This window comes from Equus przewalskii, chromosome 22, assembly GCF_037783145.1.
Source record: "Equus przewalskii isolate Varuska chromosome 22, EquPr2, whole genome shotgun sequence".
NCBI classification, from domain to species: domain Eukaryota; kingdom Metazoa; phylum Chordata; class Mammalia; order Perissodactyla; family Equidae; genus Equus; species Equus przewalskii.
The window spans coordinates 23238772-23266741 of NC_091852.1; the positions used below are offsets into that span (position 1 = coordinate 23238772).

Below are 27970 nucleotides of genomic sequence, written 5' to 3' on the forward strand. Positions count from 1 at the left end.
AGAAGTAAATGCACCAATTACAGCATATATTTGAAAGGCCTCAGATTTCCAAGAGATATCAAGTATAAAAATAAGGTTAGAAACTGGGAACTCCATATTTTTGCACAAAAAGTTCAAAATACCTCACAAGTGGCTATGGCTGCAACATAAAAATGCCCAAATTTGTCAGATTCATTTTCTTTCTGGCCTAGCATTGTCTCTAAGATTTGCTATAATTCTGTCTACCTTCCTTTCATTTATTTATTAAATAACATTATTTGTTACATTCCTGTGTCATTGGATTAAATGTCCATATAAGTCAGAATGAATTTGGTGGTTCTGTGAGCTTAGATGTCAATATTTTTGTTTTAGAAATAACTTTTTATTATGATGTGAAAGGACCATGCTGGAGATTCCCAAAAGGTATTTTGTCTTGCATTTCTATCTTTTAAGAGAGCCCAAATCAATCGGCTATTCCCCATTCTAGAAGGAGGCCCTACACATACTCTGATTTGAAAAAAATTAAATATCTGCAAGGTAGAAAAATGTTTAAACTTGATTGCAGTGGTGCTTACATGACTGTGTTTGTCAAAACTCACAAAATGTACAGTAAAAAGGGTGAATTTTCCTGTATGTAACTACATTATTTAAAGAAGAAAAAATTGGGGCAGGATATTTTCTTAAGTGTATTAAAACAAATTTTAATAAGCTATTTCAATCTAAGCAAGAAACTTGGGCGCCAAATATCAATGTGAAGTGACTTAAAACAAACACATTATGAACATCCAAAAATCTGGATTTACAATGGAAATGTTGACAGCTTCTGAAATTAAACAGCACTCAATCACTAATTTTCTTTGAGGGTAAGATTTGTACCCTGCTGGGCTTATAATTTTGTTTTCTCTTTTTGTGCTGTTCATGTGTAAATATTGCCAATTTCATTTGACACAAAAGAGGAAAACAACTTAATTTTGTTTCTACGCTAGTGGATGGCACAAGAGACTACCCTCTAGATGAGGCAGTGTAATATAAGCTTCCTGGCAATGATTTGAGGGGGAAAAAATCAAGCCATTTCAAATGTATTTGTAACAAGGAAACAAATTTATTGATTTTAAAAGACAAGACACCATTTTGTTTTGAAAAACACAAGAAAGCTAGCCTGAGTTCAAGTCTGAAATATTCAGAAAAATCCTACTAATATCTTTAGTATGTTCCAGTCATTTGTTTAAACAACACACTAAAAGTTAATATATATTTTTATAATTATAAAAGTTCCCCAGTTATTGTACAGTACACAATACAAATCGCCCACAAACTATTATTTAGCTCCTGCCAATTTTGAGAGGACATGATATACTAAAAGATTTAGCATTTCTCACAAAAATCACATCAGGAAATACGTATTTACAAAATCAAATACATTATACAAAAAACCATCACATGTTATTCGGTAAAGATGTTTTTAAATAATTAAAAAGTTTATTCAACTGTAGTCCAAAAACTGGAAAAGAACATTACATTATCTCACACATACAATCTCTACAAAAGTTGCTTACCTCATTTACATAATATATTCAGTCGATTGTAAAATAAATGTTCCAATATCTCCTAGTGTTACTATGTTTCTGTGCTTGTGGGACTGAATAATGTAATCTGCCACTTACTAAGTGAAATTTAAATGATGGCACTTAAAAAAAAATACAGTATTTTAAAAAAACACAATGAAAGAAGTTTTACCTAGAAGGTACGAAAGCCCTGAGTGATAGTGGAATTACTGATTGGTAAGCACTACAATTAACCTAATTAAACGTTTACCACCCCAGGCACAAATTTCCAAGTGTTCTCAAGGCACTCACTTAAGTTTCTGTAACCAATGCATTGGTCACCACCATAGGTCCCAATCGATGATGGAGATGAGTAGAGAAAAAAATTTGCTTTGGTACAAAAGATGTTTTTTTAAATGAATACAATTCAATACCTCCTTTATTGGGTCGTTTAAAATTGTGTTTAGCAGGTTAAAACAAAGCAATCATTTGTTCAAAACTATTAATTCACTGAAGGAAAAATTTACTTGGTTATCAGCAGTCAATGGGAGTTTTTCTTTTCTTCTTTCCTCCCCAGAATCATAATTCTTCTAACAAAGATTTGTGGTCCTCATTATTGAGCTACATGAACAATTCTTACCAAAGATTTCATTACTCAGGGCTTCCAATTCCAAGATCATAATTTATTTAAAAAACAAAGGAAAGAGGGGAAAGAAAAGAATCAAATACCAGAACCAAATGAAAGAAGAGACAAAACACGTTTCTGAAAATAAGACGTATTACCAATTACTTCAAACAAAAGAAAAAAAATCCTAGGCAGTCACTTTGTAAGTGGCTTTTACTATTTAAGTAAAATTGGTAAACTAAACTCAGGTCTACTGGCACATAAAATCACTAGCAGCAATGATCAAGGCATGCAAACTGAGAAGCATTTACAGTAAATCATCATGAAGAATTCAAAAGAAGAGAGTTAAATTAAAACCCTTTGAGTATTGCATGTTAACACATGAGTAATTTGCATGGTTTGACTTCCTAAACTGCCTAAAAAAAGCAACGTTGACGGCAAACTTGCACTATGCTATGGATGTCCTTTCACCAGACATCGGAATAGGTTACACTCTCACGAGCGCCGGGCCAGGGCAGCGCAAGCGCATCTGCAGATGACACTGCTCTCCTGTTCCATCACGCAGGGGACAGAGGGGTCAATGCTCGGAGAGCGTCCCTTGAGCAAAGTCAGCAATTGTGTCAGCAGACTGGCATTTACAGGTATCAGAAGCAGTAGTCATAGCATCTCCTGACAGATGAGCTTAAAATCAAGTGCTTTGCTCTCCATTCTATCAATGTAGAATTTTTTGACAAAGTATTAAAGTTTTGGAGCATAGATAAAATTATGCCCTGTATGAAATTCCCAAACAGTATTTGATGAGAGATCTAACTCCAGATAGCTTACCTGCCCTCGAAGAGTTCAGCTTTTCTTTATCCACTTGAACTCGTTTCTTCCTAAGGCTTCACTTACAATTGTACTTTCTAAAGCTAAATAAACGAGATCTTTTGTTTTGTTTTGGAAAAAAAAAAAGAGAAAGAAATGTAACCCTTTCTTTATCATACCTTTTAAAGGCAATCTAGGTACTTTCAATGTGCAGATCAGTTATGACATGGGTCTACAGGCCCATGTGTTTGTCCTCCTTTTCTAGAGTCATGATGTGATGCTAGAAAAGTTGATTTGTTTTTTTCTGTAAACAGCACACTTACTTAGATGGCAGTGAATATTTGGGAATAAATATATCAAGCCCTCTTGAAGAAAATTAAGAGTTGTATATAAAATGCAAGTGTCCAGCGTGGAAACACTTTCTCTTCCTACCCCCCCTTTAAAAAAACAGCATAATTAGACATTTGGATATAGAGTATATTTTACCGGTCTAAGTCTAAATAAATGATCTGAAAGGCTTTTGTCCCCCATTGTATATCTTACAATGCTCAAAGGGTTAATACAAGGCATTACATCAAAGGGGTTTTCTAATACTAGAACAAAGCACTGAATTAATGCTTCTATTCCGGTTTTTAAAAAAATCACCAAACTTGCAGAAATACTAGGATTCCATTAATTGATCTGTTCTAACCATATACATGGAGGTTGATCTGATCTAGTGACAAGCCCAATTGTCAATAGCACTGCATGTCAACCCCTCTCCCCCATGTTCTGATGGGATTCATACAAATCACCAGTTCTGATTGCAATGTTTCAATGGCTGTTATTTTCTCACCAAGGATTCGGGGGAGGGGAAGTTATAACAAAGGTCAATTTGTTGTACCTAACCACTGCCTCAAGTTGTACACAAAGGTGACTTGCCGAAGTTTTTTACTTTCTACTTGTGTCCACACAGGGAGGACCAACATCACAGTGACACACATTTTCTTCCTTTTACACTAATGTTTCAAGCACAGCATTATTTTAGACATTTCAAATATATCATATGAAGAATTTTTTTAAAATTTGAAAATGCATCACGTTTAGCACTTCTCGAGAGTGCATTCATGTACAAAGGTTCCTGATTACGGTCACGAAACCGTATTCATTCCTGAACGACTCTGACAGCATTCTACAAGAACGCGCTCATTTTTACTCGTCTACTACAAATCAAAGGCAGTCAATGTTGCACACTAATTTTAGGTATGCAGTGTTAAAACCATTTTCTAAAATTTACTTTTGTTTTTAAAGTACACCATCTAAAGAGAGGTGCATGAACCGTGCTATACAGTACAAGAAAAAGCACAAAAAGGAAAGCAGATTTCTGAAAAGGCAGTAAGACTTATACAGTCAGTCCAAACACAGTTTGGATGAGAATCCTGAAAAAAGTGACCAGCCACTTGATACTCAAAGAAAAATTTTAAAATTTGGGCCCTGTGTTCCAAGGAGATGGTTCACCCATTTCACCCTATTGTTCCCTGGCTTCACGAATGCAAATCTTTTGGGTATGATTCTCAAAGTGTATGTGAAGATCAAACTATGCCCACGATACTCAATCCTACTACATGGAAATATCTTTCTGAAAATTAAAAATAGCCAACATACCTTCCTTACATTTTTCCTCACTCAAAGTGTAGTACTTGGTCTATGCAGATATTTTTCATGACAAGTGTTTGATTACACTGCCAAGAAATATTAATAAGTCCTTAAAATGTGTGCTTGTCACTTGTCAATAAATTTACTCTGAGAGTATTGGTGTCTAATGTGATTTAGAAAAGTCACAGTTTCAATGAATGAAAAAAATGGAAAGAAAATGTTCAATAAATGCAATAAATGTGATTGCTCCAATTTGCTCAAATGTATAAATTATGTTTTTATTTTCTAATATATTTTACAACTCAAACTCAAAATCAGCTAGGATGTTTGTGTGTGACTGGATACGCACATGTGTCTTACTGTGGATTACAAAGAACTGCAAGTAGCATAGATCGTAGCTGTTATTTTTTTCTGTCAGTCAGAACTATCTACCCTCGTCACAAAGAACTAACGTTCCTAACTGTGTTCATAAAGGAGATCAGAAGATTTTTAGTGAGTCAAGTTGAAATGTAACAATATTTAACTCCTAATCTGTCCTAATTTAGAACAAACCACGAACAATTGGAAGAAATGTTGAATCCTGGAGGGTCCCCAATCCCTAACTTTCATCAATCTAAATTTGCCCATTATTATCAGATTCCTCTAACGATACAAATATATCCAACATTAAACAGTGATAATAAATACATTTAAAATCGTTCAATAAACAAGATGAAACCAGCAAATACATTTGGTCCAATACAGATACAGTATAGTTCTGGGGGTGGTGGACAGGGATAGGCAAGTGAAAAAATTGAGAGTCAGAATGAAGAGTGTTTTTCCCACTTTCTGATTTTAATTTTACCTGTAAACGTGTCCTAATGCACAATGAAGTAGATACATGGTCTTCGCAGCTTAAGGTGTTTTGTTTGTTTGCCTTTTTTTGTGTGTGATGGTGCAAATTCATCGCCTTTTGGGAGCAAAAAGGGGGATAATCATTTAAATGATATGAAGGTTATGCTAGGATGCTAGTGACGACTTTCAAATATATGAATGAATTGTATAATACAAAATTTGAATCAATTTTAAAAATTACATCTAAAACATTCAAAGTTTAAGAAACTCTGTTGATCTTAGTTATTTGAGCAGTCTAAGGCAATCAAGCAACAGCAGTTGAAGTATCCTGCATATCACCCAATAAGCCATTTGGTATTTTTAACTTCACAGACTGGCTCGCCCTCTTCTTTCCACCCCCCCACCCCTCACCCCAATAAAACCGGAAAGATAAACATCTTGAGTCTAATATAGGCCTCATTAATAATCTGTAAATCATTTTGTGCTTTCCCTTTTTTTTGGCTTGTGTATTTATTTTTGCTGATTAGCTTTTATTTTACGACTATTTAAATGAATGGATGTGCCTGGTTTTTGTTAATAATTTGAGTGCTTAAAAGAACCTTGGCTTTTCATGTAAATTAAAACGGGGATGGGTGTATCCTCTCTAGGATCTCACCGTCGGACTTTGTAGCTGACTCCTGCCCACAGGCACTCGTGTGTGCATGTGGACACACAGACACCGAGACACACAGACAACATTTAGACTGAAAAGATGCACTTCGATAAGTACCTGCTTATTTTGTTAACTTTCTTAAATATAACTAGATAAGAATGGTCTAAAACATACATGATTTTATGTAACAAGTTGGTAATTAAAACTAGCCTGCTATTCCACACCCTTAAGCAATCTGGTTTGTAATCAAGTAATATTAGCTCTAAGCACAAAAAATAGGTTCGCAGTCACTCAAAGAGGGGAAGTGATTTTCATCTTTTTGTTTCGCTTTGTTTGCCCTCAATTTCCTTTGAAGAACATGTAACCTGTCCTTACTTCGGGAATCTGAAAATGACAGGCACACCTTGTCAAATGGATTGAAGAGGAATTCACATGAACAAAATAAGCCTTACTAAACCTTAGCTTCAGTTCTGTTTTAAGGCACCATGTAATAGCCGAGGTACGATGATCCCTGATGTACATTCTTCAATGGCACGGGTCCATCCAGCCACCTATCCAAATCCTACAGAATCGGGGATAAGCAACAGAGCGGTGTGCCAGTTACACTGCCTTCAGGTTCTGTTTAAAATTTAAATCCACTTACTTTAGAAACCAGGAAATATTTTTGAAGGAAATAACGATATGCAGGTTGCTACATTCCTTGCATTCTATAAATTTTCTTTTATAATAGCAGCATATTGAACTACTATTAGGAAAAAGACCTGGAATAAAAGAAAGTCATCCAAATGGAATGGTTTCCTGTATGTCCAGCTCAGCATAAGTAGCATGTACACTTAAAAAAAAAAAAGTCAAGTCATTTTTTCAGCTTCAGTATCTACTATAACAGCCCCACTCAACAGCAGAATGCATCTGTGCAGTGGTCCCAAATACAGAATCAGTAGTCTTCAAACAGAGGAAGTGGTAAGTAAATAACAGTTAAAATTCAATGTTTAACGGAAGCTTGCATTAACATGGTTTAATAATTATGTACACAAATTATGTACATATTAGCATAATCTCTTGCAATTCTGTCATTTACTCTGAACTGATAAATGCACAGCTCAATTTTTCTTCAGAGAAAAATAGATGGCCTTCCCAACCCTCTAGCACTATAATAAAAATGCTCTGTATTCTCTCCATACTCCAAAATGGTATCAAAATAGTGTCTTGTGGTTCTGTCCAATGAAAAGCACCTTTCAAAAGCAAATTGGATGCATCTGCTGCCAAATGGGCATGCCTCCAGTGTAAATCAAAGAAATTCATTTCTTTTGATATTTCACAGAAGTGCATCTAATTAAAAACTTACACATGAAATCATACACCAAGACTAACAATCAACAATAAAATATTTTAAGCTACAAAAAAAGTAAATTACTTTTTAATTATAAGAAAACAAAAACATCGACATTAAGTGTTGTAAAAATCCTTCTTGACACCTGAAACTAAGGGGGGGGGGACATTATTAAGAGGCAAATAATTTGTTTATGTTAAAAAAAAAAAAAAGACCTGGCAAAATACATACACCCATTCCATTTCACAACTCCAAAAAGGTAATGTTCAGCACAGATAGAATTTGACAACAGTCGACCTTCAGGCTTATTAAATTTTCAACTTAAGCCCAATATCAACAGGGTTAACGTTAGCTGGAAAAATATGCTTTAATATTCTTTAGACTGCAGTGTAGGTATTTCCTGTGGCGCTGCACTGTCTGATAGTCTGAGTACTCGTGACGATGTGCTCGCTGTGAATGGGATTCAGGAGGCTTGGCTGCACACTGCTCTCCAGAACAGGCTGCATACAGCCCACTGGAAACGCCGGGGTCAGCTCGGTCTTCTCTCTTTTGGCTTGAGGCTCTGAAGAGTCATCTAGTTCTTCATCCATTTCACTTTCCACTTCACTGCCTTCATCTGCACAAACAAAAACCATCAAGATTATTACCAGAAGACAAACTGGAAAACAGCAATCAACACATGCTTTAGAAACACTAATACAATACATTAAGAAAGCAACTTCTTCGTTCTTGTCGGGGGACAAAGCTTGTAGGTTTTCCTTTCAGCAGCTTTTACTTGTGTCAGTGCTCTATTAAAGCATCTACAATTCTTTCAAACATAGCAAAGGTAATTTATTTTTGGCTAGTTTGTGATTGATATCTTTAACTTCTTTTAAGAAGACCTTTAGAATTTCCTAAGTATCGGCATAATTTGTGTCATCAGAAAGTAGTCACTTTGGTACATGGTGCTGGCTTTTGGGGAATGTATTGTACTGAAAAATGCTAACTAAGAAAAAAGAAAGAAAAAATTTTCAGTCTCCTCCAAAACTCTACACTAGACATAAATTTCTTCTGTGCTGATGTTAATGTCGGTGAGACCCATGTTGGTTCACACAACAGCCACAGCATGTATAAGCAGGGGCTGCTCGACAGACTTTTTGGTGCACATGAATGCTGCAGATTGTAACGCTAAATAGGCCTTTAATTTTTATTACAAAAACATTATGAAGACTGAGGCAGTAGTATCAGATTAAAAATGCACGATGAATTTCCATTTCTGGCAACACTGATACTCACTGTTAATAGCTAGTATTCATTTCTGGAAATTAAACGTATTAAATAGTCACTGTTACCTCCAAATTTTAATACATTTTGTATTAACTAAGACGTCACTATAATGGAATACTATTTAATTTTTTCCAGCACGCACTGTTAAAATTCAAAAGGAGAGAGAGAAAATGCTCACACACAGCTTTACTCCTATCCTCTGCAAGAGTCTCCTCAAAAGAGTGCAGGGAATACCTCTCCAGGAGTGATAATTTTTAAACAAGGAGGAATATATTTCTGCCTTAAAAATCTTTCTACTTCAGCATGTTTTATTGTTTACCAAAAAAAGGATAAACGTATAATTACATCAAATACCTCATCTATAACTAAAATATGTCTCTACTTATTGTTAGATTTCTGACGTGACAGTGACTTATATAAACGGGAATCAGACCACCACTATATCCTCTTCTATGGCATATCACGTACAGTGGGTGTGTAACAAGCATCTCATCAGTCAGATTAAGTTGGAATCTTTCTAAGGAGCACTGAGTCTAGTTTTCCCCTTTGGGGCACACCTACAGCAGAAGTTCCTGCTAATGCAGCTCTCCACACAAATGGGCCTCTTGACTTTTCTTTTCTTATTATCAATTTGGGCAAAGATGGTTCCAGAGAAAAGTGAGAAGTACCAGGGCCTCCACATACAGCTGTGTAGTGAGCAGCTGCCAGGAGTGACATCTCCTGAGAAATGGTATGTGTGATTAAAAAGGCTGAGATTAGATGTATTGACTAGAAATGATGTTTGTAATGCATTATTATTGACAAACACGGAATGCTCTTAGACGAGGCAAAAATTGTGCTGGCTCATCTACTTTATCTGGTTATCTTTTTGCCTCTGGAAAATGGTCTTGATGATAACATTAGAGTTTGTCAGGACAAGCATATTCAAAGGGCTGGTGGGCCACAGGGAGAGAGATGCACTTGGAAGACATCTGCTTCATCAAGAAGGTAGGATAAAAAAAATGTCTGGAAGGATGCTCACACTAAATTCTTCATGGTGGTAGTCTCTTAGGGTTGTGACTACGAAGTTTCACTTTCTATAGTTTCTAATTCTCTGTATTACTGAAATTTTTATATAGAGCTAATATTTTATTGTCAGGAAAAAAATTAAAATTCTCATTTTGTGGAAACAGCCCACAAAACACTCTTGAAGATTTCATGCATTCGGCCCTGCATATGCCAGTTTGGCTACATTTCAAGAAGCATCAGGTCTGGGCGTGAAGGAGCCAGTAGGGCCACATCAAGAAGGTGAAGAAAAATTAAACTGCTCTCGGCTCCCTCTCTACCAACGTTTCTGTGCCTGAGAAACAGTGTGAACATAAAAGAGGCAGCACTCAAAGGAAAAACATCATTTCAAGCAGGTGGGCGAGTGGAGAGAGAGTGGAGAAAGTCCTTTCAGCTCCCCTGCTGTGGGTGGAAGCACAATGGGACAATGGACTGAACAAACCAACCTAAGTGCTTCAGGCCACTTCTCTTTAGGTCCGCTCGTGGGTGGCAGGGCTCCTCTGGACGGTTAGGGGGCAATCCATAAAAGCAAGCCCTTTCTCCAGTTCCCAAGGGCAAATTAATGCAATTCCATAGATATCTGATGCTCCTAGAAAGACTCAAAGATATTTCCTAGAGATCTACTCGAGGTGAGGGAAATCTGGTGCACAAAAACTAAAGTTAGGTGCTACTGGAGTTTCCTGAAGCTCTGTTTTGGTTCAGCACTTTACAAAGACTGGCTGCCATTCAGTGTTTGGCCAAGTAGCAACACTCCTGCTGGGCACGCAGGGATGAAAGACCCAAATTTGGGTTAGGAGGCTTTGGTGTCAGTGCCTCATGTGGGACATGGGTTTCAAGTGCCACCTTGCTTGCTCTGAAATTACAAATTAGTATCATCACTGATTAACTTTTTGACTGTTATTTGGTTGCTCCTATAGAGTATATATGTGCAGCAACAATATTTTTGGGCTACCATTTTCTACTTTTCCTGTTTTGCTATTACGCATATTACTAAAACAGGAATTAAACACAGGCACAATTGGTAAATAGAGACTGACAGGAGTTTAATGTGGGGGTGATGCTGATTCAGGACTTTCCCAGCACATCAATGATTTCCACCACCAAGGAGGCACAGAAGCTGACCACCGAGTACCCTAGTACAAGACACTCCAGAGAACAGTGCACCTCATGTACCAATTCCCCAAGCACTTCCTCTTGCCTCAGTTTCCCCTCTGGCTTTGGCTCTGTCCCAGAAGGGCTAATTGTGTAGCTTTCTCCAGTCTGTGCATTTTGTCCCTCCCTCCAGAACTCAGTGCTTAAAAACCTCAAGATAGCTTCACTTTTTTGGTGTTTTTTTTTTTTAAGAAAGGGTTATATTTTCTGCAGTGCTCGTTATTTTAAACTGAGCTGGTATTTTATCAGGATTGTTTCTGTCTGTGTGTGCTATTCCAACCTCACTCCTCCCAAGCCCTATTCCTCTTACTGTGGAGTTTTGTAGATCACCATTTTCTTCAGGAATATATGTCATGTTCTTATATTAGAGTGGCAAGGGTGGTATTAAAAGTTAAGAATTATATACGTTATCCTTTTTATCTATCCCACTATTGATGTTGCTTTTACAGTAAACTTCATTGCTATCTCTGAGTTCTTTCTCCACTGAGAAGTGTGAATTGATGAGGTAGGTAGGCTGAGGAATCTTTTTTCTTGCCAAGAGGGCCTTGAATAAAAATATGTGGCCCAATTTGATCACTTTTCTCCAGGACTCTGGTGATGGGCAGAAATAATTTCTTGTTACTTGTAATAAACTGCAGGCAAACAGTGAAGAAGAGCTTGGAACTGCATTTAAATTTAATTCTTGCATCTAGTATACCTCACATAAGGAAGGCATAGAAATGGAGAAATAATGAAGGATTCCAAAAGACGTAACTGTCATATTCATCTAGGACTATGCCATTTCCACAAAATCAGAGTGCTGTAGACACACACACTAAACCACAGTTTTCTATAGGAGAATTTCTTAGTCAACAAAAGTTCTTAAAAATGTACATTACTTTCAGTGCTTACCTTTATCCAGATTTCCAGGAGACACAGCATTTAAATCACCAAACTGCAAAACAATAGCCATTTGTGCAACCGTTACTACCAGGCAGAATAAAATAATGTTCTATCAATCTTCGGTAAAAACACCACATTATGACTTTTTAAAACTGTAAACTAGTGACCATTTTGATCTCTAACTACACGGGTCACATAATTTTCCAATCAAACTTGTCGAATTTGAACAGTTTAAATTGTGTCACAATTTAGCTGTCTTAGCCTCTTTGCAAAAGGATAATTTTCTCTGCCTTCCACGCTCCATTTTACTTTTTATTATTTCAACTTAGCAGTGAAGAAATAGGGGCCTGGCTGGCTGGCTGAAGATGGATGTGGTGGAATGCATTTGGGAAAGCCGTGATGAAGAGGGATGCACCAGCTCTGCTCCCATGCGCCCTGCATGAGTCCCCCTGGAGTCTACATTCGAGAAACATGGGCCAGCCACTGGGTTGAAATCTGTTTTTAAAGCTTTTATTAGTAGAAATGAAAAACATAATAGGAGCCCCAAAGTTGACAGTATTTATTTTTACAAAATCTTTGAGCCTTCTCTTCTTGTAATTTGATGTTCTTATTCACCAAGATAATAGGGTCCCACTTTAAAAAGGAAAGGCATCTGATCATTACTAATAACAAAAATGAGCTTAAAACACTATGGGACAGTTAATAACCCTCAGTTTAGACTCTATTTTCTACCTGGGTTGAAGTACTTGGTGATATTTTTAAAGTGAGAAAATAGATTTTGAGAGTGAACAAAGATGGATACACTAAATAAAAAACTGAAAAGCAGAGGTAACAAGCCAATTGGAAAAAAGTGAAGTGAAACCCCAAAGCATTCACTTTTTAAATGGTAAACCTTATTTTTTTTAAAGCTGAAGATTCAGAATAAGTCATTATTAGAAATTCAGATTTCTCAACAGGCTTAGGAAAGAGTGAGACAGAAATTCTACTTACATTCAGAAGTTTGCTTATAAAGAGTTCCATGATAGGAGTATTTTTTTCATCTACAAAGTATGTCTATAAAGTAATAAAACTGATTTTATTTTGCAAACATACACACATTTTTCTTTCTTTTTCCTAAATGTGTATTGTTCTTCATAGTAGCTACCTTGGGAGCTTATACATTTACTCCAAGGTCCAAGGTTCTGGAATTCCTCCTTGATAATCAGTTTGAAGAGTCAGTTTATGTGTCATTCAAGAAAACCCACCTTGTTATCTTACATCCAATTGTGACTCCAAACAACACTCCCAATTTTATTCATCATACTTGGTCCTGCGGTGATTTCTGACTACTCACCAAATCAAATTCACCTCTGCCACAATTCAACATATTCAAAGTAATATGTCATTTTACTCTTTAGTATTTCTTAGCAGCTCAGAGGTAGTTTTAAAAGAGGCATTCCACAACATTTTAAGCTATGGCAGCATTACTGGAATAAATATGCCGCTTTCACAAGTGACTGCTGTGAAGGGGACACGGGCCTCCTGGATATGTAACTCCCAGCAAGTCTGTTTGAAAGATGGTCCCATTACTTTACAGTTATATCCCATTGGGTCTCAAATGCAAATTCATAAATACTGAGCTGCTGTTTTGAAGTTGTTCCTGATCACATGGGTCAGAACTTTTTATTAGTCTAAATAAAAATTACAGTTTAAATTATGTAGGATTTCTTGAATTAAAGAATATAACATAAGCAACAAAAAACCAGTGAGACTCTATTTTTGGTATTATTTAAACATTTTAGAACTATAAACAGAGAACGCCCAACGCAGAAGGATCATTTATAAGTTACCTCTGACACAAGACAATGAGATTTTTATTTCTTTTAAGTGAATACTTAAGAACACTTAAGAAATAACTCTGGAGGGGCTGGCCCCGTGGCCGAGTGGTTAAGTTCATGAGCTCCACTGCAGGCGGCCCAGTGTTTCATTGGTTTGAATCCTGGGCACGGACATGGCACTGCTCATCAGACCACGCTGAGGCAGCGTCCCATATGCCACAACTAGAAGGACCCACAACGAAGAATATACAACTATGTACCAGGGGGCTTTGGGGAGAAAAAGGAAAAAAATAAAATCTTTTAAAAAAAAAAAAAAAAAAGAAATAATTCTGGAAACAAGTTGGCAGCGATGAGTCTAAATATACCTCTATACCTATAAAAAATGAATATTCCACTTGTTTTTGAAAACTCTTCAAGAGCTGTTTGAGACTAAATTATTATTGCCATTGGTGATAAATAATATCACATGAAGTGGCTAAAACCAAACTCTGGACATATTTGAAAATTTTCTTCAAATGAAACACTGCTTTAACTTTCTACCTAACTCTGAAAATACGACAACTTCCTTAGTACAAAGATTTTTCTTTGACAGTTTCTGCTTAATCTGAAAGAATACAACTGATTATTCAGGAGGCTGAAAATAAAAACCAAAGCAACAGGAAATCTCAGTGACTGTTATTATCATTAGTAAATAAACATTTGCATACTAAGTGCTACGTGCCTGCGGCTATGCACCGTACAGAAGAATCTCAGAGACACTGTCAACACTCCAGGTGTCTCTGGGATCAACGACAGTTCCACATGTACAGCAAACAGAGTAGAGTTAAAATAAAAATCTTGTGAATAAGAGGTAAGATTTTGATATCCGACACAGCAGAAGATAAAGGTTTTTACATGCATTTTACATGTGAGGAAAGAATACACATGTGATTCAGGAAAAACCACTTTATCCTATAGATAGACTGAGTACAGCTAGGAGAGTCAGTTCATTCACTCATTATCCAGTAAAGATTTATTGAGAGCCAGCTACGTGCTGGGCACCGTGCCAGCCAGGTCCAGTCAGATTAACCTGGAAATATTCCCTTTCTGGAGGTATCAGAAGTTGCTTACATTATGAAGGATAGGTAGTTCAGCCAGAAAATGAGGCAACAGAGGAAACCCTCAGGAAGGTTTTAGAAACAGAGTTCTCAGACAGGGAACCCAGTGCAGGGGGCTTTGGAGTGAGCAGCAGGTGACAGCCGCAGGAAGGCAGGATGCCAATGGTGCCGGGAAGCCTGAGAGTGGGCACAAGGAAGACAGCATCACACACAGGGGACACACAGCAAGCGCCTAGATCAGGCCGGCACAAACCAGAAACAGAAGAGGAGGAAGAGATAAACGATTTGGATGAAAAATACGGAGGTTCGTAAGAAAGGACAGAGATTACTGTAAGGTCATAGCTCCAGCAATTGGAAAATGGTGTTGTTTTCTAACTTCCCTGCTGCACAGGGGCCTGGAGGGGCTGCTACTCATTGGGTGACCTCTCACAGCTCACGAAGTACTCCCGTGTGCCCGGATATGGTAGGCTTCCTCTCAGATGTTATGACCTCAAGGATCACTTCCTCAGGGAGGCTTTTCCTCACAGCCCCACCTCAGGATCTCTTCCGCTGTCCTTCTCACCACTTCCTTCAAAGCACCTACCACAACATGTAATAACTTGTTTCCTCCTCTAATATCTGTCTTCCCAACCCTAATGCCAGCCAGTGCCATGAGGGCAGGGACCCTGTTTGTCCTCTTCATTAATGTACCCCTTAATCGAGTCCTGCACCTGATAAATAGTAAAGGCTGAATAAACAGCAAATGAATGAAGTTGCTTCCTCATTTAAGCCTCAGAAAAAACTAATGAATTTGGCAAGGTAGCGAGCTTGGATTTACTCTAACAGCTATTGAAAGCAATGAATTGATTTGTCTAACATTATATAGGAAATACGGCAGTGTTAGATTCGAGACCAGAGAGTCTGACCCCCAGTTTAGGAGTGTGGGAGAGGCAGCGGGAGAGGGAGAGAAAGCATGTATGTTCCACACATGGAGGAAGGAATATAAATTAAGGGATTTAAAATGTGCTCTGGGGTTAGAAAGCATATGGCCTTTGATGTATGTAGGAATTAACCTTCTGTCAGCCAGATAGATAAGTTTCTGAAGTAAAAACAGAATGGAACGTAAAGAGAGCACTTCTCTTGTTTTCAAGAAGAAAGACCTCCTATCCTAGAAACCATTTCCCCCAGGTCCTTAAAAGGGCTCATAATAATGAGTGCCTTCCTGGACAACAGCAGACTAAAAAAACATGTGGTCAAGACAGCCAGTGGGAGTCTGTCAGACCATAAATTCATGATGAGACTAGTAATGGCCATGAAGTGTAAATGGGCAACTAGTCAGCAGTAGCAACTGGGCAGCATGGCCAGTGCAACCACGGACAGGATCTTTGAGAGAGACGGTGACTGTGACCCTGACTTGTGGCCAAGCAGATAAGGAGTAGTTGATCACAGGACTTCGAGGCCTAATACCTGCACAGGCGCCATGAGAGGAAGAATGCAGCCCACGGTGCACCGGAGAGACCACTGCACAGGCGCCATGAGAGGAAGAATGCAGCCCACGGTGCACCGGAGAGACCACTGCACAGGAGATTCAGTGGCAGCAAACTTTTCAGTGAGGGAGGCAAGCTTGTACTGTAATGCTTGGAAACTGAAACGATGCAGAGGAAGTCAGGGAGCCCAGCCAGCAAACAGGCGGGGATCCACAGGGGGTCCACAAGCAAAGACTGGGGACAGAAGTGGGGGATAGCAGGAAAGAGTTCGGAGACTGTGATGAAAACTTCACCTGTAGGGACACTTTCTCTGCTGGAAGAGTTCACCCCCTTCCAGGGAGAAAGGATTAGTGAGTAATCATAACCACATCCTCTTGGGCAGTCAGGTAAACATTTCCTATAGAAAAGGCTTCTTACTAGAAAATCTCTCTGTTAGTATATCCAGATTTATAGATACACAGGTAGACAGAATCTCTCACACACGTACATACTCACACACATGTTCTATTTGTTTACTGAGATATCAGCTTGTCCAAGTCTAAAATCATGATGTTAACTAAGCTACCACACTCACACACAGAAGCAAACTGATTTACCTAGTGGCATTGAAATATGAAAGTGTATAGCCTAGAACAGGGGTTGGCAGACTTTTTTCAGTAGAGGGTCACATAGTAAATACTTCAGGCTTTATAGTCCCGTTGCAATTACTCAACTCTGTCACTGTAGTGCAAAAATAGCCACAGACAATAGGTAAACGAATGGGTGTGACCGTGTTCCAATAAAACTTTATTTACAAAAACAGATGATGGGCTGACCCCTGGCTAGAAGAAGAGCTTGTAAACCATAGAAGTTCTGCTCCAGTTCACAAAAAGTGAAGGGAGTGGAAGATTTTGTCTTTAAGGAAGGTGTGAAAGATATGGAACCGGAGGCTTTAAGAGCTGGCACAGCTCAGGCACATGGGCATCAACTGATGAAGGTCACAAGGAAAGAAACAGGGGTCAACTTTTAAAGACGGAAGTCAGCTGGAAGAGTAATAGTCCTCTCTTTTCTATGGAGGCTTGCGTGCATAGACAGAGACAGACGAAGGCTCGTGTTTAATTGTGCAAATCAGCAGGTCAAGAAGGAAGAAGCCTAGGACGCAGGGAAAGACTACACGGAAGGTTGCAAGAAAAGGGACTGGGAAAAAGGTGACACGTGGTAGGAATTCAGATGGGACAAGCCTTCCTAATGGGAAGTTTGTTTCAATATGGACGGTAGGTGAAGATGCCAGGAGATAGTCCAAAAGCATAAATTCTCCACTGGGAAAAGCAATTGGGAAGTAGTTCCAGATGAGGATGGCTTTCAGGTGGAGTCATCAATGGAGAAATGACAGAGTATGTATGTTGAGGAGAGGAGGAAATAAGAAAAAGTAATATACTGGAGGAAGAGTGTACTTTCCACCAGTAATAACTGGCTTCATTTGGAGTAAGAGAGCTTTCATATCGTAATAGTTTCCTATTGCTGCTCTAACAAACTGCCACACACTTAGTGGCTAAAACAGCACGAACTTATTATTTTCTAATTCTGGAGGTCAGAATTCCAAAATGGGTCTCACTGAGCTAAAATCAAGGTGTTGGCAGGGTTGCGTTCCTCTCTGAAGGTTCTAAGGGAGAATTTCTTCTTTCCCTTTCCAGCTTCTAGAGGCTGCCCACAATTCTTGGGGAGGCCCCTTCCATCTTCAGAGCCAGCAATGTCAGGTCAAGTCTTTCTCCTGCTGCAGCACTCTGACACTGACTCTTCTGCCTCTCTCTTCCACTTTTAAGGACCCTTGTGATCACACTGGGCTCATCCAGATAATCCAGGAAAATCTCCTTATTTTAAGGTTAGTTAATCAGTAACCTTAATTCCATCTGTAACCTAACATACTCACAGGTCCCAGGGATTAAGATATAGACATCTTTGGGGGCCCCTTATACTGCCTACCACATATATCTAAGCTATCTTTTAAAAACTGTCACATTCATCTGAGTAAAACCATTTGACTTCAATTTTTTTCCCTAGTACTGGAGGAAATACACCCTCCAGATTAAGCTGTTTAGAACATAGTAGTTTTTTCCTAATTGTGTCTGTTTTGTGTTCTTCACTGGGGGTGGGGTGGGGTAGTATACAGGCATGGATTCATTTTTTGTGATAAATTTGTCACTATGGGTGCTTGTACTTTATTTTGTATGTACAGACTTTGAATTTTATGTACAATTTCCTAGCAGTCTGAAAGTTTTTTACAGCATACATTTCAAGGTCTAGGCTTGTTGAAACCATACATACATCCAAAAAGTTTATCAGGATCATAGAGCTGAAAGTTGTTAATGATACATAAGGAAGTCATTCCAGACAAAGAAATGGAACTCGCAATTCAGGAAACCAAAGCTGTTAGGTGGTGGGGCCAGCACAACCTGAAGCTCCACATCCAAACGGAGGCCTATGGAGCAACTGTAACGCTGAAGTTAGACCCTAAGGAATAGGATACATACTGGTCCTTTGGACAGTTTCATGAGGGTCAACCTGTGGCACCAAACTGCACCACACACAGCCCCAAAGACCTCGGGGAGCCCTCTTGTGTTAGCAGTACTTGATGGTTCTGTGAGGATCCAGCCTGTACAGACACTGGCAGCCTGATGCCAAGGTGCTGGCAGATGATTAGCTGAAGGAAGCGACCACAGGCAGCATACACAGCAGAATCCACAGAGTAAACTTCACCATGTGACCCTAGGCACTCCTGGTGACCTGGGGATCATGATCATCAGCAGCTGATAAGCCAGGTAGTTGAAAGTTTTAACTAGAACAGACTACTCATTTGGGGGACCTCAGCTACTCTTTAGGAGCAGTCTTTACATAGATTCAGAATAAAGTGATGCCCTGGTCTCATACTGGAGACCAGTTCTGCCAGTAACTTGTGATATACGTACGTAGGGCAGAAATTATCTATGTATGTGTATATGTGTACATCTTTTCCAGTTTCTACCAATGAATCATTTGCTCTAGGAAAGAAGATCTTTAAGCTGTCATAGGCACTCAGAACAGGTAACTATCAAATTCTCTGAAGTAGTTTCCTCTCATAGTTGGAATAAGATGTCCCTTTGGGACTTTTACCATTTAGCTTACATAATTACATACATATACAACAACTTTACATATAATACTTTCTCTACATTCACAAGTACTTATAAGACCTTTCATTCATTCCTACTAGTTAAGATTTGATACAAGTCTCACTATGACTGTCTAGTTGGACCTAATTATTTTTATGCTTCTTCCCTAATGTTGCCCATTTTCTTTTCTAGTTGACTTATTTCTCCATTCTATTTTGTTGGCTTGTTTTACAAAGCATTGAATTAATTTGCCTCTGATTACCACTTTGGCTACATCCCAAAGAATGCTGTTAGATTCTTTGTAATTCCATGAATCACTTGACTATTTCAAAAACTACAGGGTCTTTTCCCCTTTGCAATACAGTATTATTATAGCCTTCATGTGATTTTATTTTATCTGTTTTATTAACTTCAACTTCTAAGTTCATCTTTATATTGTCAAAAAATTGATGGACTAATTGTACACAGTATTACTTGTATTGTCAGTTCAGAATATTTAAAAAATCTCATCCAGAGTAGAAGGCAAGCAAATATAGTCCCTCCTGAGTACTCCACATAGCTTCAGATATTTATATATTTATGAAAAGGAAAGGGAAAAGAGATGGAACTCACAAAACACAGGTACCTACTATGTGCCTGCCTGCTTGCCTGCCTATCCACCCTATCTACCTACCTACCTACTTTAATCCTTATGACAACTTGTGAAGGAATGGTCCTTATGCTTATTTTGTTGATGAGAAAACTAAGACTCAAGCGAGGATATATAAACTTGCCCAGGTTGCAAAGGCATTAAATGGGAAATACAGAATTTAAATTTGGGTGTGGAACACAGTACAGGAGGAACACAGGATGTGGGGCCAGTCTGACCTGGGTTTGAATCACAGGACTACCACTGTCAGTTATGTGATCCCAGACAAGTTACTCTTCAATCCTTAGATTTCCTTATATATGAAACAGACAGGGTCTATTGTCTCCAAAACTCAATTTTCAAATACCATTGGTAAAGCCCTAGAATTCCATTCAATTGTAAGGGCGTAAGACGGTGATTTCAAAATGAAATGCCTCTAGCTGAGTGGAGCTACAAGAAGCAATACCTGAGAATGGAAGTGTTCCTTAGGCTCTGACTTAAGGTTGTTGATATATAAACTCAATCTAGGGCTGAAGTTGCAGTCAGTTTATGTACCAACCATGCCATTTATGCCTCAAGTGGCCATCCTAAGCATGGAAGTGTGTGTGCGTGTGTGTGGTTTGTGTGTTTGGCAGAATGGGGATGACCACACAACCAGAAATAGGTGATGAGCTCAGGTGAATATCAACATGTAAACCCTGGCCTAACCAACTGCTTCACTCTGCTGTGCTCCCAGGGTGCAGAGGCGAACAAAACAGCCTGCACAGTTAGAATCACGATGGAAATATGCTACCTGTGTACAGAGTGGCCAACAGCACACGTTGCCAGGATAGCTGGCTAGCCCAAAGGAGCAGGACCAACAGTGACTGTAGGTCAGAATCTGCCTTAGTGTGAAGCAAACTGGAAGAAATCTTGGCCATCTTAGCAGTCTTCAATAAAACTATTTGGAAATACATAGAAAAGTGTACTTACAGAAAAAAAAATAACCAAGGAACACAAGATTTTACCAAATGGAACATTAACCTTCCTTGCAAATTTTGTAGAACTGGAAGTCACTTTACAGTGAGCAACTATTTTTCCTCAATTGTGAAACTTGTACCAATGCTAAATGCAAAATGCTTTTACTAATTTAATTCTCATTTGGAGGATGTTTAAAGAAAATAATAATGCTCTGAACTCCCTTATGATTGCAATTTCAAGACATTTCTCTCCATCAAAAACATTCAAAATAGTTGCCGCTGCCTAATCCTTTTGATCTGTTCTGCTAACGTCAGTTCATAGAACTGAAATCATAGAAGATTTCTCAGCTATATAAGATTTGTAAAATTCAGAACACTACAAAATTCAAGCTAGAATGTTGAAAGATTAGAATTGGGTCAGGAAGTTCCAAATCTGCATGTGAACAATCCTCCTGCTTCTATAGGAAAAGCATTTTATTGAAGCCTGCTAAGATGGCCAAGGCCACTCTTCAGAGGAACATGTGATAGCCAACGAGGGGCAGCTGTTTGCAAAGGGTGGCCAAAACCTGAACGCTGGACTGAGGTGTCCACAAGCATGAGCACAAGGCTATTCATAGTATAGGATGAGGTGTGATATGTAAGAGAAGTGGTCTAGGGGCCAGAGACTGGGCTAGGGGATGGCTATGTCTGTGTCACCATTTTCTGGCATGGAACTAGGAGGAGCCTGAGAATTTTAAGTTTAAACCCAGCCTTCCAAGTAGTTATCAAGATATATTTATCAACCTAGATGGACAGAATAGATATTATTTACAGTTTGATTCATAAGTTTTAAAATATTTAGACATAGGGTACCCTAGGCCCTGCAAATGTTAGGGTTGGGCTTGGCAAGCATATCCTTTATGTAAATAAAAATATGGGTTGAAAAGAACCTTGGTGGCCCTGACTTAAGACAGCTCCCCCTAAAATACAGGAAAGTGTAGGGCAGGGATGGTAAAAAGCAGAAAACAATTCCTGAAAATTGAGGAACGTACCCAACTCAAACAAGGACTATTTCTTTATCAGGAGGACCAGCAATACCATCTTCACCTGTGTCTGTGAGCAAACATACCAGCAAGGCAAAGCAACGGCAAGGCCAGAGCCACCTGGGCTGGGCACCTGATAGCAGAGTGTGGCACAAAGGCCAGCAGGGGGAGCTGTCATGCTTAATCTATGCCAGGGAATCTTGTACACCGTGCTTGCTCTGTGGTTGCGGCTACCAAGCTAACTCTTTTCTAAGCAAACAGCTCAGTAGTGGACTTCGCTGAAAAAAATCAGTGTGCGGAGATTTCTTTCCTGATGTCTATAGCGACCATTTTAATTCTTAAAATATGTTAAGAAATCTTGAACTTCTATTTTCTTCTCTTTCCCACCCCGAACTCTTTAGGAAAACTAATCTGGGGTTGTAAGCACTGAGAAAAACCCTACTTCATACAGAGGTTCTCTGAAATACCGATAGGCACATTCAGGGGATAAGGAGCACTTCTTGGTCTAGGAGCTTTATTTTCCTGATAAAGGAATCCAGCATGTCAATCACGAAATCCAACGGGAAGGCCCATAGGTTGGCAGTCTGTCTTTCTATCATTCTTTTGTATTTCCTTCCTCGGATGAGTGTTTTTTTGAGCACCTGTTGTAGGACTATGTTTAGACCACAGTTCTAAGCAAAACTCCATTCCCTGAAGAGGATGAGAGGAGAGGTTACAGCCCAGAGCAAGCAGGAAAGGAAACCAAGAACAGGAAGCTAATGAGCAGGGATCCCAGAGGGAAAGGGTTGGGGCCCGGGCTGCTGCATCAATAGGTGCTTTTTTCAAATGCAAGGAGAGAGAGTAACAGAGTGAGAAAACAGGAAAGAGAAGGAAAAATGGGAGCGCTTCTACAGAGCCAATTCTTAGGAACTTGAAGGATGCGGGTGCCGGAGAAGGGCCTCCCAGATCTCTCTCTTCCAGGGGGTCACTTCTATAACTTATTTTCAAGTTGTGAGAACTGTGCTAATGTAGAGGAGCGATTTACAGCTAAAAGCAACCTACAAGTTCTTAAAAAATAATTTTGATTTAGGTCTGGTCTGTGGGTGGGTACGGAGGAGCTGAAGGGTATAATTTGTTGTTGTTGTTGTTTTCTGGCAGATTTAGCTTTCCAATTGCAATTTCCTTAGACTAATATTCGATTTAGTTTGCATATTCTGAACGTTTACTAACAAAAAGTGGAAAGGGGAAGGGTGATAAGACTATCAAGATGCATTCTGGAATGCAGAGGAAAGCAGCCCTGGGACAAAATAATGAAAGCTTACATGCGAGGCATCTGGTTTGTGTATAATTGTGAGTGTGCATGTGTTTGGAGGAGTTGTACAGTACAGATAAAAATAAATTAGTCCCTATTCTGAAACTGTCTACAAACAATTTATATGGTGAAAATTAAAATGCGGATTGAGCCTATTTGGCTATCTGGAGTGAGACAGTCCTACCTCCTACAGTTAGCTCTACCACTTGCTAGCTCTGTTTCGGGGCAACTTTCAACCTCTGTTTTCCTCATTGGTGAAACGGGAACACAACACATCTCTTGCAAGGTTTTGGTGAATATCAAACAAGGATGTAAAACACCCGGCACAGTGACTGTCACAAGGCCAGTCTTCAATTAGAAAAATATTAATAAACAATAAGCTTTATTATAAAAACAGTAAACAATATAACTTTTGAAAAGTACTTATTACATTTTCTAAGCTACTACTGCTCCAAGATGGAGTTTTTTTCTCCAAATGAGTTTAACCTGTGATATGATCCACCCCTTCTACAGTATTCTACAAGTCTCTTACTCCACAGGTGCATTTTCAGTGTCTCCCCTAGTTTCACTAGAATAGTGCTCACTGGAATCCGTTTTTCCTTAGTGTAATTTTACTTTAAGCATTTACGCTTATTTACCATGACTGTACTTCTACCAAATGGAACTTTTTCACTTGACTTTTACTATAAAAGCTAGCCTGTTGAACTATTATTGCTCTTTCCCAGTTTTTAGACTATTTTCCCCCTTCTACTTTGAGGACATCAATTTTGATGAATCTAAGACATTTTTCTTTTGATGGTAAATCCTTAAGGGTCCTTAAAGTTTTTCCCTAAAAATATTACTAAAATATTATCTTTTTTATATTGATAGTCACAACTGAACAATTAAAGCATCTTTCGGCTCCTATTTTTTATTTCAAAAAGTTGGCTATATAGGTGGCTTAGATATAATATTAAATAAGTATAATTAAATTATGATAAAGAGCATTATATTTAGTAGATGAAATATTAAGTGTTTGCCACAGAAAATCATTTTACAAAGCAAATAAGACAGATTCAGTGAATTTATTAATGGACTATGTATATTTTAAAGCAATAAAGCATACATACCATAAACTTCTAAAGAGATTTCAAATAGCCATAAAATTCAAATAAAAGGATATTTTTCTGCACAATTTTTCTTGTCAGAGCTGCATGGAAAGCCTTATGATTTTTTTTATTTAACAGGTGTGCAAACAGATGCAACTTGTTTAGTTTACTTTATTCCTATACTTAAAATTTCACCACTGCCAGAAAGTCTATGGGCATATTAATATTTAATTAAAAATTCAAAAAATTACATAAATTTTAGCAGAAAATAGTTTCCCTTTTATCATCTAGGCAGAAATAATAGTAATAATAACTAAACTCTGGAGTTGCAAATGCTTTTAAATAACTTACCAATCAGTATTAACATAGTAGCAGACTGACATTTAGAAGAAAATTTACTGGGGCTATGATGCTGTTTGATTTGGGGGCTCCATTATATAGTAGTCTTCATTTCAACAATTGAAATGATAGTGTTCCAGTAAATGGAAAAATAGTATTTTGCATGTATACTGTGCTTCTATGTAACATGTACCAGTCTCTCCTGCCTGCTCAAATAATGTAAATAATGTTAATCTTAACTCATTTATTGAATTCATATTAATGAAAAGATACATTAATTGTCCTTAAGTTACTTTAAAGGCAAAATCTTTTTCCTTGCTTCTGGATCTATTTAGTTGTCTGATACCTCTCCCAAAGCCAGCCCTGATGGTCTAACTGTTACTATTCAGCACTCTCACTGCCACGGCTCAGGTTCCTTTCCCGATTAGGGAACCACACAGCCTGTCTGTTGGTTGTCATACTGCGATGGCTGTGTGATGCTGAAAGCTATGCCACCGGTATTTCAAATACCAGCAGGGTCACCCATGGTAAACAGGTTTCAGTGGAGCTTCCAGACTAAGACAGGCTAGGAAGAAGGACCTGGCCACCCACTTCTGAAACTATTGGCCATGTAAACCCTGTTAACAGCAGCAGAGCATTGTCTGATACAGCGCTGGAAGATGTGAGATGGTAGAAAAAGACAGGGCAGGGTTCTGCTCTGCTACACACAGGGTCACTAGGAGTCAGAATCGACGTGACAGTACTAACAACAACCACCTCTCCCAAATACAGCACCCATAAAGGCAAAACAAATGTCCAGCAAAGTTTGCGACTATTTTCCAGGTTTCCCCTGGTTTCTGAACTGTTCTTGCTCCACTATCACCCGATCCCGTAGCAGGCAATAAGAATCGTAGATTAAAAGCAAGCACGTTGGTGCCAGACTGCTTGGTTTCAGAACCTGATTTCATAACTTGTGTGACCTTGGGCAAGTTACTTTTTGGCTCTGTGTCTCATTTCATCATCTGTAAACTAGCTATAATAATAATATTCACTCACAAGGTCGTTGTGAGTTATTAAATTAATATATACAAAGCACTTAGAGCAGTGCTTGACACATAAGTGCTATGTGGTGTGTAAGCTTCACTCGAAATTCTGGATTTCTATCCTAATCCAATTATGCGTCTTGTCTGCTGAATTGGATGGTGTATATTTGGTCTCCTTGATGCTTGGACCTCCGATTTCCCATGAAAACCTCCCCTTGGAAGGCCGTGCTCCCTTCCATTTCAGGCAGGACCTGTGTATGTGTTTCCCCATGCCTGCAGTGGGCTCTACCCCTTACCTCCCAAGTCTCACTCACTTAACATAGTTAACTCCTTTTGTCCTTGAACTCTCACTTTAAACACCATTTTTGGGGGGAAGCCTTCCCTGACCTCCCCAAGAGCCCTATGCTTTATATATCCCTATATTCCTTTAGTTTTGTTTTATAGCACTGATGAGAATTTGCAGCTATGCAGTTGCGTGAACATTTAGTACATTCCTCTACGAAAATGTAAGCTCCTTGAACGTAGGCTCAAAATCTATTTCGTTTATCATTATACTCCAATCATCATAGTGTTTGGCCTCGAGTAGGTATGGAAGAAATATTTATTAAATAAATAAATAAATTTCGGAGGTAGGTTCAGCATAAGTGAACACGATTTGCTGAAGATTATACCACTATAAATGGCAGAACTATAAGTAGATTTCAGTTTTCCTGACTCAAAATTCTCTATTCTTTCCAAGCATTAAACCTTAAATTACACAAATCATGCAAAGAACCAAGCAATTAGGATTGTGTAGGTTCCAGAATGAAAAGGAAAAGTATAAATCAGAAAGAACAGGAGTATCTAAGGTAGTCTGGGGGGAATTGGGCTTCCCTGAGGCACTGATATTTAAGACATGAAGTAGGAATTAGAATGGGCAAGGGAAGTTGGGCAGAGGGTTCCAGGTAGAAAGAACCATTTATACAGTGGTCCAATGATGAGAAAAGCTTGGTGAATAAGAACAGAGAAAAGACCACTGTGATTGCAAGAGAAGCACTAAGAGGGAGCTTGAGGTTGATCAAAGAGGCAGGGCCAGATCATGAAGACCTCATGCACCAAGGAAAGAATTTTGTTCCTTAACTAGAGAAGAGAAAGCCACTGAAGGGTTTTAAGTAGGTGATAACACAGTCAATTCTGCATTTTCATAAGATGATACTGACTGCATTATGGGAAGTTTGGGAAAAAGCAGACTTACTAATTGGTTGGACACAGAGGTCAAGATAGAAAGACATATAAAAGACGATGTTCAGGTGTCCAGTATCATCAACAGGGAGGATTGTGGTACCATTTACTGAGAAAGAGCCATTAGTAGACAGATCAAGAATTTAATTCGCTAAGTGTATAATAAAAAGCTCTCAATAAGTAATAACAATTATTATCGTTTTTGTGGTTGCTATTGTTACTGATGGTTGAAAACCACTTGCTGTGATTGAGGGTAATGGTGATTTTACGTATTTCAGTGGATTTTGGCCTGATGTGTTGCTCCAATGTGTATGTAAGCACTTCTGGACTTGGTGTTTGGAAAGGGAAGTCACCTAAGGGGCTTCTGAGAATCAACTAGAGCCTCACCACGTAAAAGCCTTTTTTTCCTGTAATCTGATGTCTAAGGCAGGCTTAGGATAACATATGAGAGACATATGAGAGAACAGCCTTCCTTTTCCTTGAGTTTCCTTCTCATTTTCCCAAGAATCAAGAAATTTTAGATGTGATAATATGACCATGGCCAACAGGTCTATAATGCCCAACAGGTACATGAGGCGTCAATATCGTAAGGGGAGATCAAACCTGTAAAACTAGCCTTAATTGGCCTGGACTGAATAATGGATGATCACAGACAGCCCAAAAGATTTTCCCGTAAGTTGAGTAAGGAGATAGCAAGCAAAGAAGTCAAGAGGTGTGCTTAGATCTTTGATCTTACAGAAGGCATTTTATACCTTATTTTCTGATCTAGATTTTATTCATATTATATCTTTGCCTCATGTGGCAGTCTGTCATAGTCATTTACATTATTTACATATAGTAAAAAAAGTGCCTATTAGGATGATTAGTTGGCAGTATTGACTACATCGGCCACTTTAATTCTGGTGAGCCAGTGCTGCCTAGACAAGCATATGAGCAGGTTGCTAAGCCTTCACACTGTGTGACCAGCTTACAACCACTGCCTTTGTTCCCTGGAGATGCAAGGAAAGCAAAGACCACGCATCAGGATTAGTCCCAGGGTGTTAATGAGAATCCCTGTTACCACTGTCCTGATCACCCTGTTAAAGAAGTCCCGGAGCATATGAGGTGGTTGGCAAATGTGTTAAATACACCAAAAGGCATGTCTA

General features: G+C 38.7%; 1 protein-coding gene across 16 annotated transcripts in view; it reads right to left on the minus strand.

Annotated features, from left to right (window-relative positions):
• Positions 1 to 1061: 1061 nt before the first annotated feature.
• The window catches only part of RFX3 (regulatory factor X3), a 263930-nt gene continuing 237021 nt past the window's right edge, over positions 1062 to 27970 (minus strand). For all 16 annotated transcript variants that reach the window (XM_070590686.1, XM_008543896.2, XM_008543874.2 and 13 more), the window contains 2 exons: positions 11757 to 11799; positions 1062 to 8019 (listed from right to left, as the gene is read on the minus strand). In XM_070590686.1, the coding sequence (XP_070446787.1) occupies positions 7781 to 8019; positions 11757 to 11799 (282 nt within the window). In that variant the 3' untranslated portion in view covers positions 1062 to 7780. The remainder of the gene's footprint in view (positions 8020 to 11756; positions 11800 to 27970) is intronic.